The sequence below is a fragment of the Panthera onca genome, chromosome A1 (assembly GCF_046562875.1).
Source record: "Panthera onca isolate mPanOnc1 chromosome A1, mPanOnc1 haplotype 2, whole genome shotgun sequence".
In the NCBI taxonomy this organism is placed as follows: Eukaryota; Metazoa; Chordata; class Mammalia; order Carnivora; family Felidae; genus Panthera; species Panthera onca.
In genome coordinates, this window is record NC_138339.1 from 42906525 (window position 1) to 42923595 (window position 17071).

General features: G+C 55.3%; 1 protein-coding gene across 3 annotated transcripts in view; it reads right to left on the bottom strand.

The window, feature by feature from the left end:
• Positions 1-15729, bottom strand: part of CAMK2A (calcium/calmodulin dependent protein kinase II alpha) — a 62147-nt gene extending 46418 nt beyond the window's left edge. Inside the window, exons 1-2 of one of the 3 annotated variants that reach the window (XM_060634691.3) lie at positions 15496-15729; positions 2006-2100 (exon numbers count right to left, since the gene is read on the bottom strand). In XM_060634691.3, the coding sequence (XP_060490674.1) occupies positions 2006-2100; positions 15496-15557 (157 nt within the window). In that variant the 5' untranslated portion in view covers positions 15558-15729. The remainder of the gene's footprint in view (positions 1-2005; positions 2101-15495) is intronic. The other 2 variants (XM_060634692.3, XM_060634693.3) reach the window with 2 other exon arrangements.
• Between the last annotated feature and the right edge of the window lie 1342 nt (positions 15730-17071).

Here is a 17071-nt window from a genome sequence, read left to right on the forward strand (position 1 = left end):
CTGGCAGTTTCCTCCTGGCATGGCCCAGAGTCTACACTGCCCGAGGAATGCTTAGTTCTACCTTCCAGAAAAGAGGCAATGCCCTTTCCATTCTCCCCCATAAACATCTGTCTCTTCCTGTCAGTGTGTGTGTGTGTGTGTGTGTGTGTGTGTGCGTGTGTGTGAGTGTGTGTGAGAGAGAGAGAGAGAGAGAGAGGGCAGTGAACTGCCCAAGAGCCCCAGCATCCAGGGAAGACATTGGTTCCTGACCCTCCCTCATTTTGGAGCTACCTCAACTTGCCATCCCGAGTCATGGCTCTAATCTTGCCCCCACTGTATCTCAGGGATTGGGACGTCTCCTTTGATCACTAGAGACATAAAGCACAGAGAGGGCACTAGAGTGCCATTAGTCACACAGCATGCAAGGCAAACCCCAGCATTCCTGTGGCCTTCCTGCCCGCCCTGACCCCTGCCCCTGGCTCTGGCTCCAGACTTTCCACAGGTGTCACCCTTCCACACCAGCTTTCAAGCTGAATGTGTGCCATCCTGGCAGGTTCAGGGACCCTCAGAGAATCCACACACACACACCCCCAGCCTCTTCTCCCAGCAGGACACTGGCTGCCTATGGGGGAACTCAGTGACTAGGAGAAAGCGCTGGGCTCCCAGCAGCACTGAGCCGGGGGATGAAAGGCAGCAACACACAGTCAACACAGGGCCTGCTGGGAGGCCTGCGGGAGACAATGTGAACATCCTGTAACAGCCTCCGTGAACCCCACACCTGCTGGGCTCCAGCCCAGACGCAGCTGCTGCCTATGCCGGGCAAACCCCTGGACACTATGCCAGCCCCTCGCTCGGCGTCCCCCAGGCTGCACCTGCACCTGCCTCACCCAACAGAATTCCCTTCGCCTCCAGGGGACCCCCAAGGCAGCTAGACACCATTCAGAGCAGGAATTGGAGTTTTGAAGATAACCTTCCCCAACCCACTGACCATGGTTACTGCCCTTCCCGCTCTAACCACGTGCTCAGGGCAAGAAGCAAGGCTCCTGGGCAGGCTTTCCAAGTTCCAGTGTCCACACGGATCACCAGTGCACCTTGTTAAAATGCACATCCTGATTCCTTAAGGCTAGAAACAAGAAGCCTTTCTAACGATCTCCTGGTGACGCGGATGCTGCTTGTCTAGGACCATTTCCGAACTGGAATGACCCGGGGATCTCTTCCAAACCCAGGTCCCACCTCACACGGATTAAATCACAACCTCGGTGGGTAGGAGCCAAGCATCAGGAGTTTTGGAAGCTCTCCGGGGGTCCCGGGGTGAGGACAGTTTGGGGAGCCACCGTTCTAGGGAAAATTTAGGGATAAGAGAGTGGATTTGCGTGGCTGCAGCAGAATGTACTTGGCGTTAGCTGGCCTCTAGTAGAGCACTGGGGTGTGTTGGGTGCTATCCTAGGTACTGGAAATAGCAGGGACTGAGACCCATCCCTACCCTCTTGGAGCTTAGAGTCAAGAGGCAAGATGGATGTGAAATCAGGGACCAAGTCAGTCAATGGGATAAGTCCAGGTTGGGGTAAAGCCACAAAGGTAAACAGTAATAACATATCAAATAGGGGAGACCCCTCAGATTTGGGGGTCAGGGAAGCCTCTCAAAGGATGGGACATTGAGCTGCGACCTGAAGATTTAGAAAGGATCAGGCTTGTAAGGAGCCAGGTGAGGGAGTCCCAGCAGAGGGAATGGTGGGTGCAGAGGTCTGGAGATGAGAGAGGGAGCAAGTGGCAGAAAAACAGGGAAAGGAAGTCCTACCTGGAGCCTTTGCCTTCATCTGGGTGGGAGGCAGAGAGGCCATGGCCTCCGGTCTAGATCCCCGAAGGAAGGAAAATGGAGAGGTCTGCCCTCATAATACCCACAGGAGGAAGCAGCTCCCTCCTGCAGCATCACCCAGGGGGACAGACCCAGGTCCTGGCTCTAACCCAAGGGGTAGAGGGTAGCAAGAACCCCAGAGGGCGGGCGAGGCATATGTCTGCTACCTACCTCTGGCCGACAGCTTCTTGGTGTTGATGATCTTAGCAGCATACTCCTGGCCAGCCAGCACCTTCACACACCTGCGCACCACCGAGAAGGCTCCCCTGGAAGGACAGAGAAGGCGCAGGGGGTAAGGAAGGGCCCAAGGGACGCATCGCTGGGACAGACCAAAGCCCATGCGTCTGTACCATGCTGGCTAGGGAGACCTCCTGCGGGGCTGCAGGAGCTCCCAAGGACAACTGTGGCCTGATTCAGGGACGGGGCAGGGCTGGAGACCTGGGAGAACCACTGGTAGCAGATTATCAGGGCCTTGGCCTCACGAGAGACAAACCTTGCAGAGTTGTAATAAGTTGGGCTCTCCAAGTTGTAAAACATTTGAATCGTGTAGTGTGAGAATCATAGCATCCCGGTCTCTGAAAGATTTTACTTTTTCATTCTTTGAGTAGGTAACACATCAACACGGTTCAAAGTTCAAAATATTGGAAAGACTCCCTCCCACCCCTGTACCCCAGTCTCCGAGGTCCCGTCCCCAGGGACAGCTAGTGTTACCAGGTCCTTGAGCAGCTGTCCACAAATACTCTCCCCCACACAAAGGTACTGGAACTTGCAGACTATTCTGCACCCTCCTTTTTTTTTTTAAAGTCTATTTATGTATTTTGAGAAAGAGAGGGGGAGATGGTGAGCAGGGGAGGGGCAGAGAGAGAGAGAGGGAGAGAGAGAATCCCAAGCAGGCTCTGTGCTGTCAGCGCAGAGCCCGACCCGGGCCTCCAAACCACAAGCCATGGGATCATGACCTGAGCAGAAACCAAGAGTCTGATGCTTAACCGACTGAGCCACCCAGGCACCCATTCACCCTACCTTTTTTCGGTAGATATCTTGGAGATACTCCTTCCAAATTGTATATGTTACAAGAGGGGTACCTGGGTGGCTCAGTTGGTTGAGCATCCGACTCTTGATCTCGGCTCAGGTCATGATCCCACAATTCGTGGGTTCGAGCCCCACACCAGGTATAGAGTCTGCTCGGGATTCTCTCTCTCCTTCTCTCTCTGCCCCTACCCTGCTCTCTCTCTCTCTCTCTCTCTCTCTCTCTCTCTCTCTCTCTTTCTCTCTCTCAAAAATAAACAAAGATTTTAAAAATCTTTAAAAAACACAAAAAACAAATCGTCACATAAAGAGCTCCTCATTATTTATTCATGTGGCTGTCCTATAATTTACCTAGCCAGTCCCCTATCGCTGGGCAATTAGGTTAGTTCAAACCATATTACAAACAATGACTAACCTTCTATGTGTGCCTTAGAATTACTTTTGTCTTGTGTGCAGCTGTCTGTGGATAAACTTTGAGAAACGGTGTTCCTTGGTCAAAGGGTAGGTGTTATCGGTAATTTCAACAGATAATGAGAGATTATCCATCTTAGAGATTGTACCAACCTACTTTCTCTAGTTTGTGAGGGGACCATTTCCCTCGCCCACATCAACAGTGTATCATCAAGCTTTTTTGTCTTTGCTAGTGAGACAGGTGGAAAATGGCAACTAAGCTTAGGTTTGATCTGTGAGTCTCATATTGATTAAGGCTGAGCCTCTTTTCACATGTTTTAAGAGGCTTCTGAGACTTGACCCTCAAAGTATCAGTGGCTGGGAAACAATCTGGAGCGAGGGATAAGTTTCAGCGCTTGCATGGGGACATTGATTACTGCCATGTGGAGTGTGGCCCATGTCCCAGATTGTTCAACTTTTTGAGAAAAGCCAGAAGTCTGGATATGTATGTGAAAATTCCCAGTTTTTAAAGACTGGCACCTTATTCTTAAAAATAATTTTTTTAAACAGAGGATCTGGCCAAACAAAACTAGTTTGAGGGTTAGATCTTGTAGCCAAGAACTATGTCATACCCCCTCCCACAAAGGTCATCTGGTCCAACTCCTTCATGTCACAGACGATAAACCTTCCCTGCCCCTAAGGAGCTGGACACTGACCGTAGGCACCACCCTTAGCCCCCTAACCACAGACTAAAGGCAAGAAGCAAGTCTGTGGGCAGGTTTTCCCAATTTTATTTTATTTTATTTTAATTTTTATTTTGTATTTGAGAGAAAGACAGAGAGAGACCATGCACAAGCGGGGTGGGGGGTGGGGGCAGAGGGAGACAAAGAGAGAAAATCTTAAGCAGACTTCACGCTCATCATGGAGCCCAGCGCAAGGTTCGGTCCCAGACCCTGGGATCAAGACCTGAGATGAAATCAAGGGTCAACCCTCAGTGCTCAACAGCCACCCAGGTGCCCATCCCAGTTTTAAGGTGTATGTGAATCACCAGGGTGTCTTATCGAAATGCAGAGTCGGGTTCCTTAAGTCAAGAGTAGAGCTCAAGACTCTGGGAGCTCAGCGTAGAAGACTCGCGCAGCTAGCTGTAGGCAGGGCTAGGTCTGGAACTCTGGTATTTGCTCTCCCTCACCAAGGGAGCCCGCCACACCCAGGTTCCTGACGTGGCCACATCCTCCAACGCTGATGCCCTATCCTCAGCGTACGGGTAGGTCCAAGCCCAGGAGGCCTGCAGGCTGGCACAGACACCCTCCCTACGTACACCCTGGGCCCCGTGTCACTGGTTTCACGTCTGGGCAGCATGAATGGAGAGGGTGGGAGACTGAGGAGGGATGAGGAAGAAAGTGCCAGGAGGGGGCTGGAGACCAGGAAATGCGACCTCTAGGAAAGCCCTAGAAGGCCAGAATTCCTGGGCAAGTAGAAAGTCTCACACAACAATGGACCTTCCTTGAGGTGGGCACCACGCTGTCCCCCCACCCCGACCCCCCCGCCCACCCCACACACACACCCAGGAAAGCAGCAAGACCTGGGTGCCTGGCCTGTGCTCCCAGAGCACTCCACACCCACCCATCTAGCCCAAGTTCACGGCTGGTTGCTCCTCCTGTCCCTCCCACCTGACGGTAAGTTCCTGAGGGCCAGGACTTTCACTTGCTGCTCCACGTGCCTGTGCCCGGGGAACCCAATGTCTACTGCCCATAGGGCTTCCATAAATGTTACTTGCAGAAACAGGAGGTGGATTGAATTCGCAGTGGGAGGGACTGAAACGAGACCGGGAAGGGGATTTTCCATCGGAGGTGTTAGGAATAGGAACAGGCATCTGAAGAAGGTAGGGCACAACTCATCTCTCAAAGAGACGACAGACAGACAGGCGGACGGGCCTAAAGACCTTCAGGTCCCTGCCCAGCTGGAGTCCACGATTCTCAAAGGCCCCAAGGGACAGAGTGTTTAAGGTGGCCCCTCTGGGAAAGGTTGGAGAGCCCCAGTGAGATCAGGGGGCAGGGAAGGAGAGAGGCTGTAAGCTCCTGGGTGCAGGGCGGAGTCTTGCCCCAGTGACCAGCATCTAGCCCATGTCCGGTCTGGAGCCTGGAGTTCAATTAATATGGGAGCGAGGGATGGAGGGATGGAAGGGTGGTGGGAGGAAGACAGGAAAAGAGGGATAGACATAATTTCTCCGCTAAAGAAATAAATGCTAAGTAAGAAGTAGAAAAAACTAAGTAAAAAAATCCATTCCAGGTAAAGACCTTAGACCAATGGTTGTCGAACTGGTTGCTCAGGAATCCCCTGGGGGTATTTTTAAAATACATATCCCAAGGCCCCATCCAGACCTACCAAATCAGAACCTCTGGGCAGAGGCACAGGGGATCTGTATTTTCATTGAACACACGGGTTCAGGTGATAGTTTCCCAGCCAACTGGGCTGTCCTTCCTGCCCTCTGCGGGAGTCCTCCTAGATGCCCTGTCTCCGGACATCAGCACTGAAGGGGCTGGCACATGTACTTCTGTGCAGGGTGGCTTGACAGGCGCGTGAGCCTGGGCTCTGCCTCAGGAGCTGAGAACCTAGGAGCCACAGCTATAAAACAGTAGAAGGCACATTTGCTAAACTTCCTTCCTGGAACACAGCCCCAAGCTTTTGGGTAAGTCTCAGCTTCTAGCTGGGGGTCCTAACTAGGTTCTAACATGGGGAGGGCTGCTGCAGGGGCCGTGTACCCCCTAAAGGACATCCTGCGCCTCTGAAAGTAGGTATGTGCATTTTTTTCTGGGGCAAGGATGCATAGCTTTTAGCAGCAGCTCAGAGGGAGGAGTTTATCAAAACCAGTTCAGAGCTACTGGTCCAGAGGGCACCAGCCTCCCACATACCCAGAAGGCATCCTCCTTTCAAATGCATGTGCACCACTAAGCTCCTTCTTGAACACAGCAGCCCTGTGAAGTGGGAATTATCATATCCGGCTGGCAGGTCGATGGGCAGGGGCTTGGAAACAGGACAGGGCAGAGAGGGGAGGAGGCCAAGATGGGGAGGTCAGCGTGAAAGGGAGTGACCAGGGGTCCTGAGAGGAAGGGAAAGCAGGTCACAGAATGTGGTCAGGGAGGGGTGTGTCTGTGAGACAGACAGACCCAGAAGGGACAGAATCGCAGCTCTCAGCCCTGCTGGGAGGTCTTGGGCAGAGGTCTGCCCCAACACAGGCCTCCCCTTCTTTATCTGCAGCACGGGAGTCGGGGTGTGGATGAGGCGAAATAGCACAGAGCCCTCTCCATCTTTAATATTCTATACCAGCACCGTCCAACAGAATGTTCTGGGATGGTGCAAATATTCCGTGTCGTCCAACGCGGCAGCCGCTAGCTTCATAGGCTCATAGAGCACTTGCAATGCGGCTCGGAGGACTGAAGAACTGAATTTTTTTATTTTATTTCATTCGAACAGCTATACATGGCTAGTGACCACCGTGTTGGATAGCGAAGTTCTAGAAGAACAGGCATTCCCGAACCAGACCAACCAGAGTTCAAATCATGGTGCCGCCACTCACCAGCAAGCCCCTTAACCTCAGTAAGCCTGTTTCCTCCCCTGTGAAGTGTAGCCAGGAATAGTACTCACCCTGTGCAGTTGTTTCAAGGATTCAATGAGATAATAAGGTATGCAATAGCTTTAGCACAGTCCCTGGAGTCTAGTAAATGCTCAAGAAACATCGCCTTTTATAGGCATCATTATCTACGAAGTGATGAGAACAGCTGGCTTCATCAGAAACAAAATGGACCCTGTTTGCCAAGCTCAGAGAAGGAGGAAGTCAGGAGAGGAGGTTGTGGGGGCCACGGTGAGGAGGGGAAGGGCTGCTCCCCAGGGCAGAGCAGCGTGCCCCTGTGGGGGCGGGGGGGGGGGGGGCACAGGCAGGCAGGGAGGCCCTGCTCTCCAACAGACAGATGGAGAGGGCACGGTGAGAGTGGGTCCAGCATGGCTGAGAATGTGGGAACGTGCTAATGGGCCGTGAAAAGCAAGATTCACACTGGGAAATTGCTTTCTGGCTGCCTGGCAGGCTCGGTGTCCTGGGAGTTGCTGGCTGTCAGCCCACGGGGGGCTCACCACTCTCTCTGGCCTGAACCAGCCCAGAATGCTGACGTTGAAGCCAGGTGAGCACGGGGAGCATTCGAGGGGGGGCTTGAGAGACCTGGGTCCTCGCCCAGCTTGGCTACGAGCTTCTTATCCTCTGGGCCTCAGTTTCCCCATTTGAAAGATGGGGATGAGGACCCGCAGCCACACTTCCCCCTGGGCCATTTGGGAGAAGTCTCTCCTACACAGGGATGGGGAGAGGTTCCTGCTACCCAAGACAACTTCCTCTAAAGTAAACCTCCCCACCTTTACCCCGAGCTGCCCAGAGCCCAGGGCATGCCCGTGGGTCTCAGCAGACAGAAGACAGTTTCTGGGGGCCTTCTGGAAACAGCACAGTCACAGAACCCGCATCCCCCTCCACTCTGGACTCCTTAGGGGGTCTGATTGTCAGGGGTCCCGACAAGTACTAGGGTCTTCTGTTCACTGGCTGCTTCCTCAAACACACAACAGGTCTCCCTTATTCTGGAAAAATAAATAACCATTCTGCTCCCCCCCCCCCAAATTTTTAAATTGAAAACCAAGAACTTCTCTCTCGACCCAACAGCTTGGGCCATTTCCTTCCTCCCTCTTTGCTGCCAAACTTCCAGAACAAGTGTCCGACATCCGCTGCCTCCTCTTTCCACCTCCCACACTCCATGAACCCACCACAATCTGGTGCCCACCCCCGGGCTCCCTGGAAAAAGCTGTGCCAGGCCCGCCCACCCAGTGCCCCTCCCCCCCGCCCCTGCAGCCCCAGTGGGCCTGCTCCCCCTTGCCTGTCCTACACCAGGAGACATCTGGCCCACCTCCCTTTTTGTTTCTAGGTGGCTGCACTCTCCCTGGGACCTTGCCCTGCTGCCAGTGCCTTCCCCTGCTCATCTCCCCCCAGATCATTTCTCCCCGTTCTCTCTCCACCGTCCTCTTACCACCTCCCTCCAGCCCCTCCACCAGGGCATCAGCTGGGATCTCTGGGGAGGGTCTGGGCAGTCATGAGCATACATAAAATTTAAACAAAATGACTCTGTGTCTGCGTATTATCCTGGGCAGAGGATGCATATCTTCCATCAGCTTCACAAAGGATCTGTGACCCCACCACCCCTGCAGATAGTAAAAGCCACTGACCATCATGCAAGATTGAAACCTGCTTCTGTATAGCCCCTCCTGCCTCCAGAATTCCAGTCCCGAGTTTCTAGCTACTCATCATGTTGCTTGGATGCTACGTGACAGGCAACTCATAATCAAAGTCCAGTCTCCTCGGGAAAGTCTCCTCACCCTCAGTTAAAATACCTAAGCATTCCACCTCTCTGAGATGAGCTGGGGTGATTCCAGAAAGTTCCAGGTCAACAGGAACCGTTATCTGTCAGAGCATCAGGGTCCGGAACCTCTTGGTGGTAACTCACAGCCCAAGTTAGCTGATCTGATCACTCAGCAGAGAGGAAGGCCTGGGGGTATGGATGCCCGAGCACATGGAGTCAGGATGTCTGGCCATCAGAGGGGCCACGGGGTGGGCCACATGTGACCGCGTCAGGAGCTGGTGTGCCCAGTGATATCTTCCCAGTGACGTCGACTTTTTCCCCATTCCACAGATGTAGAAACTGAGGTCAAGCCCTTGAACCCAGGACTCCTGACTCCTTGTCGGTTGCTCTCTCCAATACCTCACATTCTCAGATTAGAGGCGGCCCTCACCTTGGGTCCACAGATGGACTTTAGGGCAGAGGGATCTTTGAGAAATAATACACCCTTGCAGTGGGTTGTAGTGAAGCGTTTTTCTAGGAAAGTGCCGGGGGGTCCTATGAGATTCTCTGAGGGCTCCTAGATTTCCAGACCAGTTAAAAAGCTGGGGTCAGATCTGTCGAGAAACAAAAGGGATATCCTGTTTCCGTAATAACCCCTTCGAGTGCTTTAAGCAAATCCCTTCACCTTTTGGGGCCTCAGTTTGCCTATCTGTGAGGTCAACTGTCGATCATTTTTAAACCCGCTCTTTCTTTCTTCTTAGTTCTTTTTATTATTATTATAATTATTTTCTAATCTTTATTTATTTTTGAGAGAGAGAGAGAGCATGAACAGGGGAGGAACAGAGAGAGAAGGAGACACAGAATCTGAAGCAGGCTCCAGGTTCTGAACTGTCAGCACAGAGCCCGACATGGGGCTCGAACCCACGAGCTGCAAGATCGTGACCTGGGCCGAAGTTGGACGCTTAACCGACTGAGCCACCCAGGCGCCCCTTAGTTATTTCTTAAAAAGACAGCTATGCAGGTCTCCAAGTGGCAAATAGATCAGAGGAGATGGGGCTGTGGGGGCTAGGGGCCCCATTTGTTTCGTGTTCTCTCTCTTCTCCCCAGTTCGCTACAGCAGCTCGGCCCAGAACCCCACAGACTATAGCATTTCGCAGCCAGAAAATTCTAGGACCTTATTACTGAAACCTTACATCTCCCTCCTCCCATCCTGGGCTGTAGCCGCCCGCTGCCAGGGACTCACTGTCCCACACCCCACAGGCCTGCCCCATGCCAACCCAGCAGAAGTCTTGTGGGGGACACAGAAGGTCTGGGAACCAGAAGATTCTGTTTGCCACAGGGAACAGTGAACCAACAGAAGTCCTAACATATTCCTTGTTTTGGCTGTGCATGGGTTTTCTTGAATGGGTTACAAAAAGGGAAATAGAATGATATTCACAGACCTTGGAGAGAGGACCTGAACGGACAGAAGCAGGGGGGATGATGAGGGCCTGCTTCCTCCTCAGGCTCCATCCACCTGCACACCCTGAAGCCTTCTAGAAGTTCAGAGAGAGACACTAGAGCCAAGCACCAGACAAGAAAGAGGCTGGCGTGCCCTATTCTTGTGTGCTATTGGCCTGTGCGACCTTGGGCAAGGCCCTGGCCCTCTCTGGGCCTTGGTTCCCCATCCGTAAGACAAAGGAGCACTCCTCACTCCAGTACTCTGAGTGGGACTGAGTGTGTGCTCAGGAAATACCTGTTGCCGGGAGGCAAGAGTCACAGACATGTTTCTCCTTTTACGTGACCCCAAGGCCCTCAACCTTCTCCGGCAAGGAAAGTTCCAGGGGCCCCACCTGATGCCTTGGGGCCAGCCATGCCTGGCTGGGCCTCTGGGGGCTGCGCCAGCCTGGCCAGGGACGCAGGCTTCCTACTGTGCCCCAGAGAAGCTCAGAAGCTCAGAATGCAACACAGGCAACATGCATGCTGGAGAGGGTGGACCGTGGCAAAGGGGCCTGCACAAGAAGAGGGAAGGGCAGGGCGGGGGAGCCCAGGAGCGCAGCCAGCATCATCTTGCTCCCCCTGCGCTGGGAGGTAGACCTGGGCTGGATGCCCTCTTGGAACCGGTGTGTGCGTGTGTGTGTGCGCGCGCGTGCGCGTGTAACCGGATGCAGGCATTGCATTCCAAGGCTCTGGCCTCACCCCACTGAGGGCCGGGGCCCCAGACTGCAGGGGTGCTGGCAGCAGTGTCACTGTGTGCTTGTGCAGGGAGGCAGGCGGGCAGGAGGGAGGCTCAGCAGAGTGTCAGTGTGTCTCAGCCTGTGTGGGGGTGGCTGTGCGGGGGTGGAGGGCTGCGGCATGCACCAGAACATGTGCGTGCCTGCCGCTCGGATGGCTCGGAGGGGGAGGAAGGAAAGTCTGTCCCTTTCCCTGTTCCCGTCACCCCTCCCCACCTTGAAGACCTGCCCCCCCCCCTCCAACTTCCCATCCTTGGCTTTTGGCCCCTGAGAACGATCTGGTCCCCTACCTTGGCTTTGCCACTGCCTCTCCCTGTGGCCTTGGGCTATTTCTCTCTGGGTGTTGGTCCCACCATCTAGGTTATAAATAGCGAGTGTGGACGGTCCTTCCAGTTCTGATGTTCTTTGCGTCTGAAATTTCCCATGTGTGTCCCCCACAGAGGGAAGCTAAGGAGGGCAATACCTCTCATGGGGCATTTCCGCATCTGCAGAATTATTCTGATCCCCATTTTACAGATGGTAAAGTTGGGGCTCACAAAGGACCAGGGATCCACACAGGGGGGCCCGGTAAATTCGAGGCAGAATCATGTTTGAACATAAGCCTCAGCTCGGCGTTCTCTTACCCAGAAGGTCATGGCCCCTCTTCCCTGGGAGCATTCCCCAACACAGAAGCGAGAGGGGTCCCTATCATGAACCGTCTCCCCACCATGTCCCGGGTGCCAGACACCGGCACAGCGGCCATTCCACCTTCTCAAGCCTCAGTCTGCTCATCCGGCAGGTGGGTGAGTAAGCCCTCTGCCTCCCTCAGAGACGAGCTAATGGCTGGAGAGGTGCTTCACCGGCCCCAAAGCGCTGTGAATATGAGGTTATTCGAAGCAAAATGCAAGTGTACCTCCACCTTTGGGTGGTGTATGGACGGCCAGGTGTTTCCTCTCCCCAACATTACCCCATTGAGGCTCCTAACAGCTCAGCTGGGGAAGGATGGGATTGTGGAGCACACTGGCAGACGTTAGAGCTTGCATGTCACGCGGGATCCTAAGCACCCAGGATGCTGGCCCCCCAGTGTGGGGAGCAGCCTCTAGGCCCCATGTCCCCCACTGGTCACCCCGGCCCAAGCCCAGCTCCTGATACACAGCTGACGGCGTAAGAGCGGGCAGGGGGCTCCGGAGCTAGCTCTGGTCCATCCCTCTGCCGACCTGGCTGACCCCTGGAGCCCTCCCTCCGCCCAACACTACCCTTGAGTCAATTTCAGATCCCAGTTTCTAGAGAAAGAGTGGGCTGTGCTCGCTCTCCAGTCTCCCTCCCTCTCCCTCTCTCAAGTAAAATCTCCTTCGGAGGCTCTTTCTGGACGGCTGCAGAGCAATTCTCTGCCTCCCTAACCTCTCCTAGAAGTGGGATTCCAAAGCCCAGAGAATGTCAACGGCTGGAAGAGATATCCTCCTTTCCCAGCCTCCTGGAACCTGACCCCTTGCCCCGATCGTGGTCTTCCCAGAAGTCAGGCTCTGCTGAGAGCTCTGCCCAGACCGCACCCCACCCAGCTGACTGACCGGCAGGTGGGAGAGAGACAGCTTCTCTTACATCTGTAGCCCACCCCATCCTGGGCTCCTAGAAGGCCTGCATCATAAGCCAGTCCTCACCGAGTAGGGCTTCAGGAAGCCCTCGAGAGGCACACGCCCTCCTCTCCAGCTGGGCAGCCCAGGGCCCTGCGGGAGGTCCAAAGACTCCCATGTCCCCTCGCAGGACCAACCCAGCTGCCTCTCCAAGGCCCCCTGCCAGTGATCTGAAGCGGGTTCCTGGAATAAGGGACTCAGCTCCTGCATGGTGACCGCAGTGTCCCAGCTGGCAGGGACTGTGGGTCAAGCATCCAAGGCTGGGCCCTGCGGGCATCTTCCTCGCTTCTCCCAGCAGAAGAGGAGCTTGGTCAGGCCCCTCCCCCAAGCTGGGCAAACTCCAGACAGAAGGTAAACATGTGGCAGGCCCCGGCCGAGGGCTCCAGCCTGCCCAGCCTTTGAGGGCAACAATGATTCCAGCAGCAGCCCCTGCTGATGGCGCACTGGGTGCCAGGCCACATCTTCACGCGTGCCACCTTATTTCACCACCACAGCCTTTTTTTTTTTTTTTTTTTTTTTATCTCCAGACTACAGGGGGCTGTGGTCTGGCCGCTGTCGCAGAGCCACGGATGGTGAGATCCAGAGCCTGGGCCGTGTGCTGGGCCCACCTCTACCTGCCCCACAGGGCGCCTGGCCTAACGCTGCTGCGCGGAGCAAAACCCCCACCCGCTCAGTAATATGTCCCGGGGTTTCTAACCCAGCCATGGGTTAAAAGAGGTGTGGAGCCTCATTCTCGGTAACCCTAAGCCCATCACAGCCTTCCTAATGTCCTGCAAGCTCCCGACAATGCATGCGACATTTCGTAGGTTTGCGCTTCCTTCTGGAGAAGGCAGACTTAGACTTTCGTCAGATTCCTGGAGGAATGTGAGACCTAAAAACGGTTAGGAGCCCGTATGGTTCTAGAAGGGAGAGGTCTGAAACGGATTAGACAAGGCCTGGCCATGCCTGCCACCCTCGGTTCTCCTCCCGTGGCCACACCAGGGCTCCCTGTCCCCTGAAATCCTGCCCCTGCCCCGGTCCTGGCCGGCAGTGGGGCTGAGAAGGCTCCCGAAGGCTCCCTGGGCCAAGTCGCCCCCACAGCACCCAATCTGCATGATATCCATCTCCTCTCGGGGCAAAATACCACTTTTATTTTCACTTTAAGTGCCTGAGTCACATCTCAACTCCATGTCACTGCACCCTGTGACGCAGTCCTCCCAGAGCTGAGCCTTGGTCATGCCCTGAAAGGCAGATCCCAGCTAATCAGGGGATCCTTGGGCTCCCGTGGGCACCGGAGCCCAGCTGAGAAGGGGCCCTGCGCACATTTAGCAGACAGCTTCAGTCCTCTGGAGCAGCTCAAAACACACTCAGAAACACAGGAAGTCTGCAGACAAGAGTGAGCACACATCTGCACATGGGTGTGTGTGTCTGTACAGGGCCCCGGGGCATATCTCAGGGTGTCGGGATAGCCTGGGATGTGAATGTGAGTGTGTGTGCAGGCAGCCTACTCGTACACAGCCACAGGCCCACCTCCCACACATATGCAGACACCAGCATAAGCTCACACATGCCTTCAACACCCACACTCCCACCCGAGCCTTTGGCCCGGGCCTCACACGCACGCACATAAACCTTTCCGTGTGCGTGGCCCCCCATCCACACCCGGATGTGCGTGTCCAGACCTCAGAGAGGTACCACTGTGCCCAAAGCCCACACGGGCATCCTTACACAGACATAGACATCCTTACACAGACACGGACGTTTGCACACACCCAGACCCCACACACGTTTGCCTGCTGACGTGCATGTAGCTCTGACCTGCCACACTCAGGCACACACAGTGACGCCTATTCACGCCTTCACCCCCATGCAAATCAGCCAGTGGTACCCCTTGGGCCACCTGCACGCGCCCACTCTTGGCGGCCTTACACACGAAGGACACCCCACAACCCCCTCCTGCTGCACACATGTGAACACTTGCCTACCCTCTCGGGGCACGCAAGTGTACCCCAGAGTCAGTCTTTACACAACACACACCAAAATGTGCACTGGGTGCACACATCCGGACCTCACCCCGGCACATATCTGCTCACAGGGCCCCTCTCCCCTGCACTCCTGCTGCCACAGCAAGGACCACCCGGGGCACTGGAGCTGCTTTGCCCAAGGGGCAAACTCTGCCTCCAAACTATACCCCTACCCTGATCCATCCCTGGGTCCTCCACACACCTAGCTGGGGGCAGCCAGAGTGTTTCCCTGACACTCCACGACTTACTGGGCCACCCCAGGGGGCTTTTCCCCCCCGTACGCTCCCACCCTTCTCCCCCCGCCAGTCATCAGAGGCATAAAATGAGCTCTGGAGCTGGACAACTTTGCCAAGGGACCAGAGCCCGTATACCACTAGCCCCTGAAATGGTAGTGCTCCCCCCCACCCCACTTGCCTGATTGCCCCTCCCCACCTCCCAATACACAGGAAGCCTCACCAGTCCCTCGGTTATTAACCCCTGCTGTACCGATGCCCTCACGCCAAGAGGAGTTGGGAGGAGGAAGATGGGGAGGGGATGCACTTTCAGGGAGAAGTTGGCCACTCTGCACAGTCACCATTGGTGCCTAAAGTCAGAAAGGACTGCCTGGGAGGTGGTGAACTCTCTCCCATCAGAGGTGTCCAAGTTGAGGCCAGATGAACACCTCAAGAGAAAGTCGGCAGGGGGTTCCAGCCCTGGACTTAGCAGCCTGGGAAGATTTCTTTTTAACCCTGAGTTTCTAAAAATCTGTGTGTGCCCAGTCATGTGCCCCCATGTATGTGTGTGTGTGTGTGAGAGCGTGTGCATGCACGCGTGCACCGGCATGCACCATCCACCTTTCACCCCTACACACACACTCACCTGGCTGGCCTTGGCACATCTGTGCACCCACAAACATGCCTACACCCAGCTCCGGGCACTTTGCACAGGCAAGCGTCCCCAAACACACGCAGACTTCCTCCCTATGGGTACACAGGAAGCACGCAGGTGCACACCCCCTGCCCGTGACGCTGACCCCCTGCACCCTCCAGAACTCTCTGAGGTGCAACTCACTTTCCCAGTTCCTCGAAGAGCTGGTACTCTTCCGTGAAGCGGGTGCAGGTGATGGTGGCCATCCTGGCGCTGGGCGGGCAGGCGAGGCTTGGGGCTGGAGGACCAGGACTGGGGCGCTGCTGCTCTGCACCCGGAACTGGGGACCACTCGCCTGCCTGCGCTGCCGAGCGCGAACCAAGAACCAGCTTGACTGACGAGCCCGGGGCTTCTGAGCAGGGCACTGTGGCTGCTCACAGCCTCGCGAGCCTTCGTCAGCATCCAGGTCCCCATGGCAACCACCTCCGAAACGCCCTGTTCCCGTTGCCCCGGTAACTGCCTCCCCAACACCTGCCTGCCTTCCACTGCGAAACCTGCTCCCGGACGCCCTGGCCCTAACCACACAGAATACTGCAGGCCTGTGTGGGCCCAGGGCGGGTGGACCCAGCACCCCCCGAGGTGATGGACTGAGGGAGGGGTCTGGAGGGGGGAGAAGAACCAACTTAATCCACAAGTGATCTTCTCTCTTCCCACCTCCCCCACCTCCAACTGTGGGTCCCTTGTAGCAGACAGGATGGGATTAAGTGGGGCAAAAAGGCAGTTGCCATGGTAACGGCCGGTGGGTGCCACATTCTGGGATGGTCCCCAGGAAAGACAGGATACAGTTACCCTGGCAACTTCATCTCCTCTGGAGAGACAGGTATTGCCCCGTTGCCCTGGCAACAGCCGGGTTCTAAGGTTTACAGGAAAAGATGGCTAATTCATGGGGATCTCTCTCCCAGTGGATCACTGTAGTCTGTAACTATCTCTCTGCTCCCCTCTGTATTTTGTTTTGGCCTCTGTCTCTGTCTTCCCCATTTGCTCTCGTTCTCTGCTACCCCTGTCCATCACACTGGCACTCTAGCTTGGGGGACAAATGCAGAGGAGACATCCGGATTCTGGAGGGAACTGCCTTGCCTGCCCGCTCATCCCCACCCCTCTCCTCCAGCCCATGTTCCCGGTGGGACCATGGAGATCTGGTCTCCTGGGGCTCACGTCCCAGTTTCTGCTTGTGCTTTAAGTCAAGGTGAAAGAGGCAGAGGCGGGCAGTGGGGAGGGAAGCATGGCCTGGCATGGAGGGGAGTGGCCATGGGCCTGCCCTGAAATCCTCATTCCCTTTTCCTCATTCTCATTTTCCCTGCCAAGTTTGATTCTTCAGGGCAGCAGCCAGATCTATGGCCCCAGGATCTCACCCAAGCCCTGGGGGTTTAGGAAGGAAAAGGACTGGAGTCAAGGATCTGAGTTCAACTCCAGCTCTGACGTTTGTTAGCTGTGTGACCCTGGGAAAGTCACTGCCCCTCTCTGAGCCTCCAGCGCCCTTTCTACAAAACAGAACAAAGCTGCCACTGCAGAGGAAGGTTGTGAAGAAGGAGTGGGCTAAGGGCTGTGGAAGCCTTTGGGAAGTATGTAAACATGAGGCCTGTTTTTAGTTTCTGGAAGAGGAAAAGGAAGGTCTAAAGCAGGACCATGACCACCCCCATCACTAGCTTGGACTCAGAATTTCACACCCACCTCCTCCACGCAAGCTCATTTCACAGCCCACCAGGCTGAGGTCTCTTGC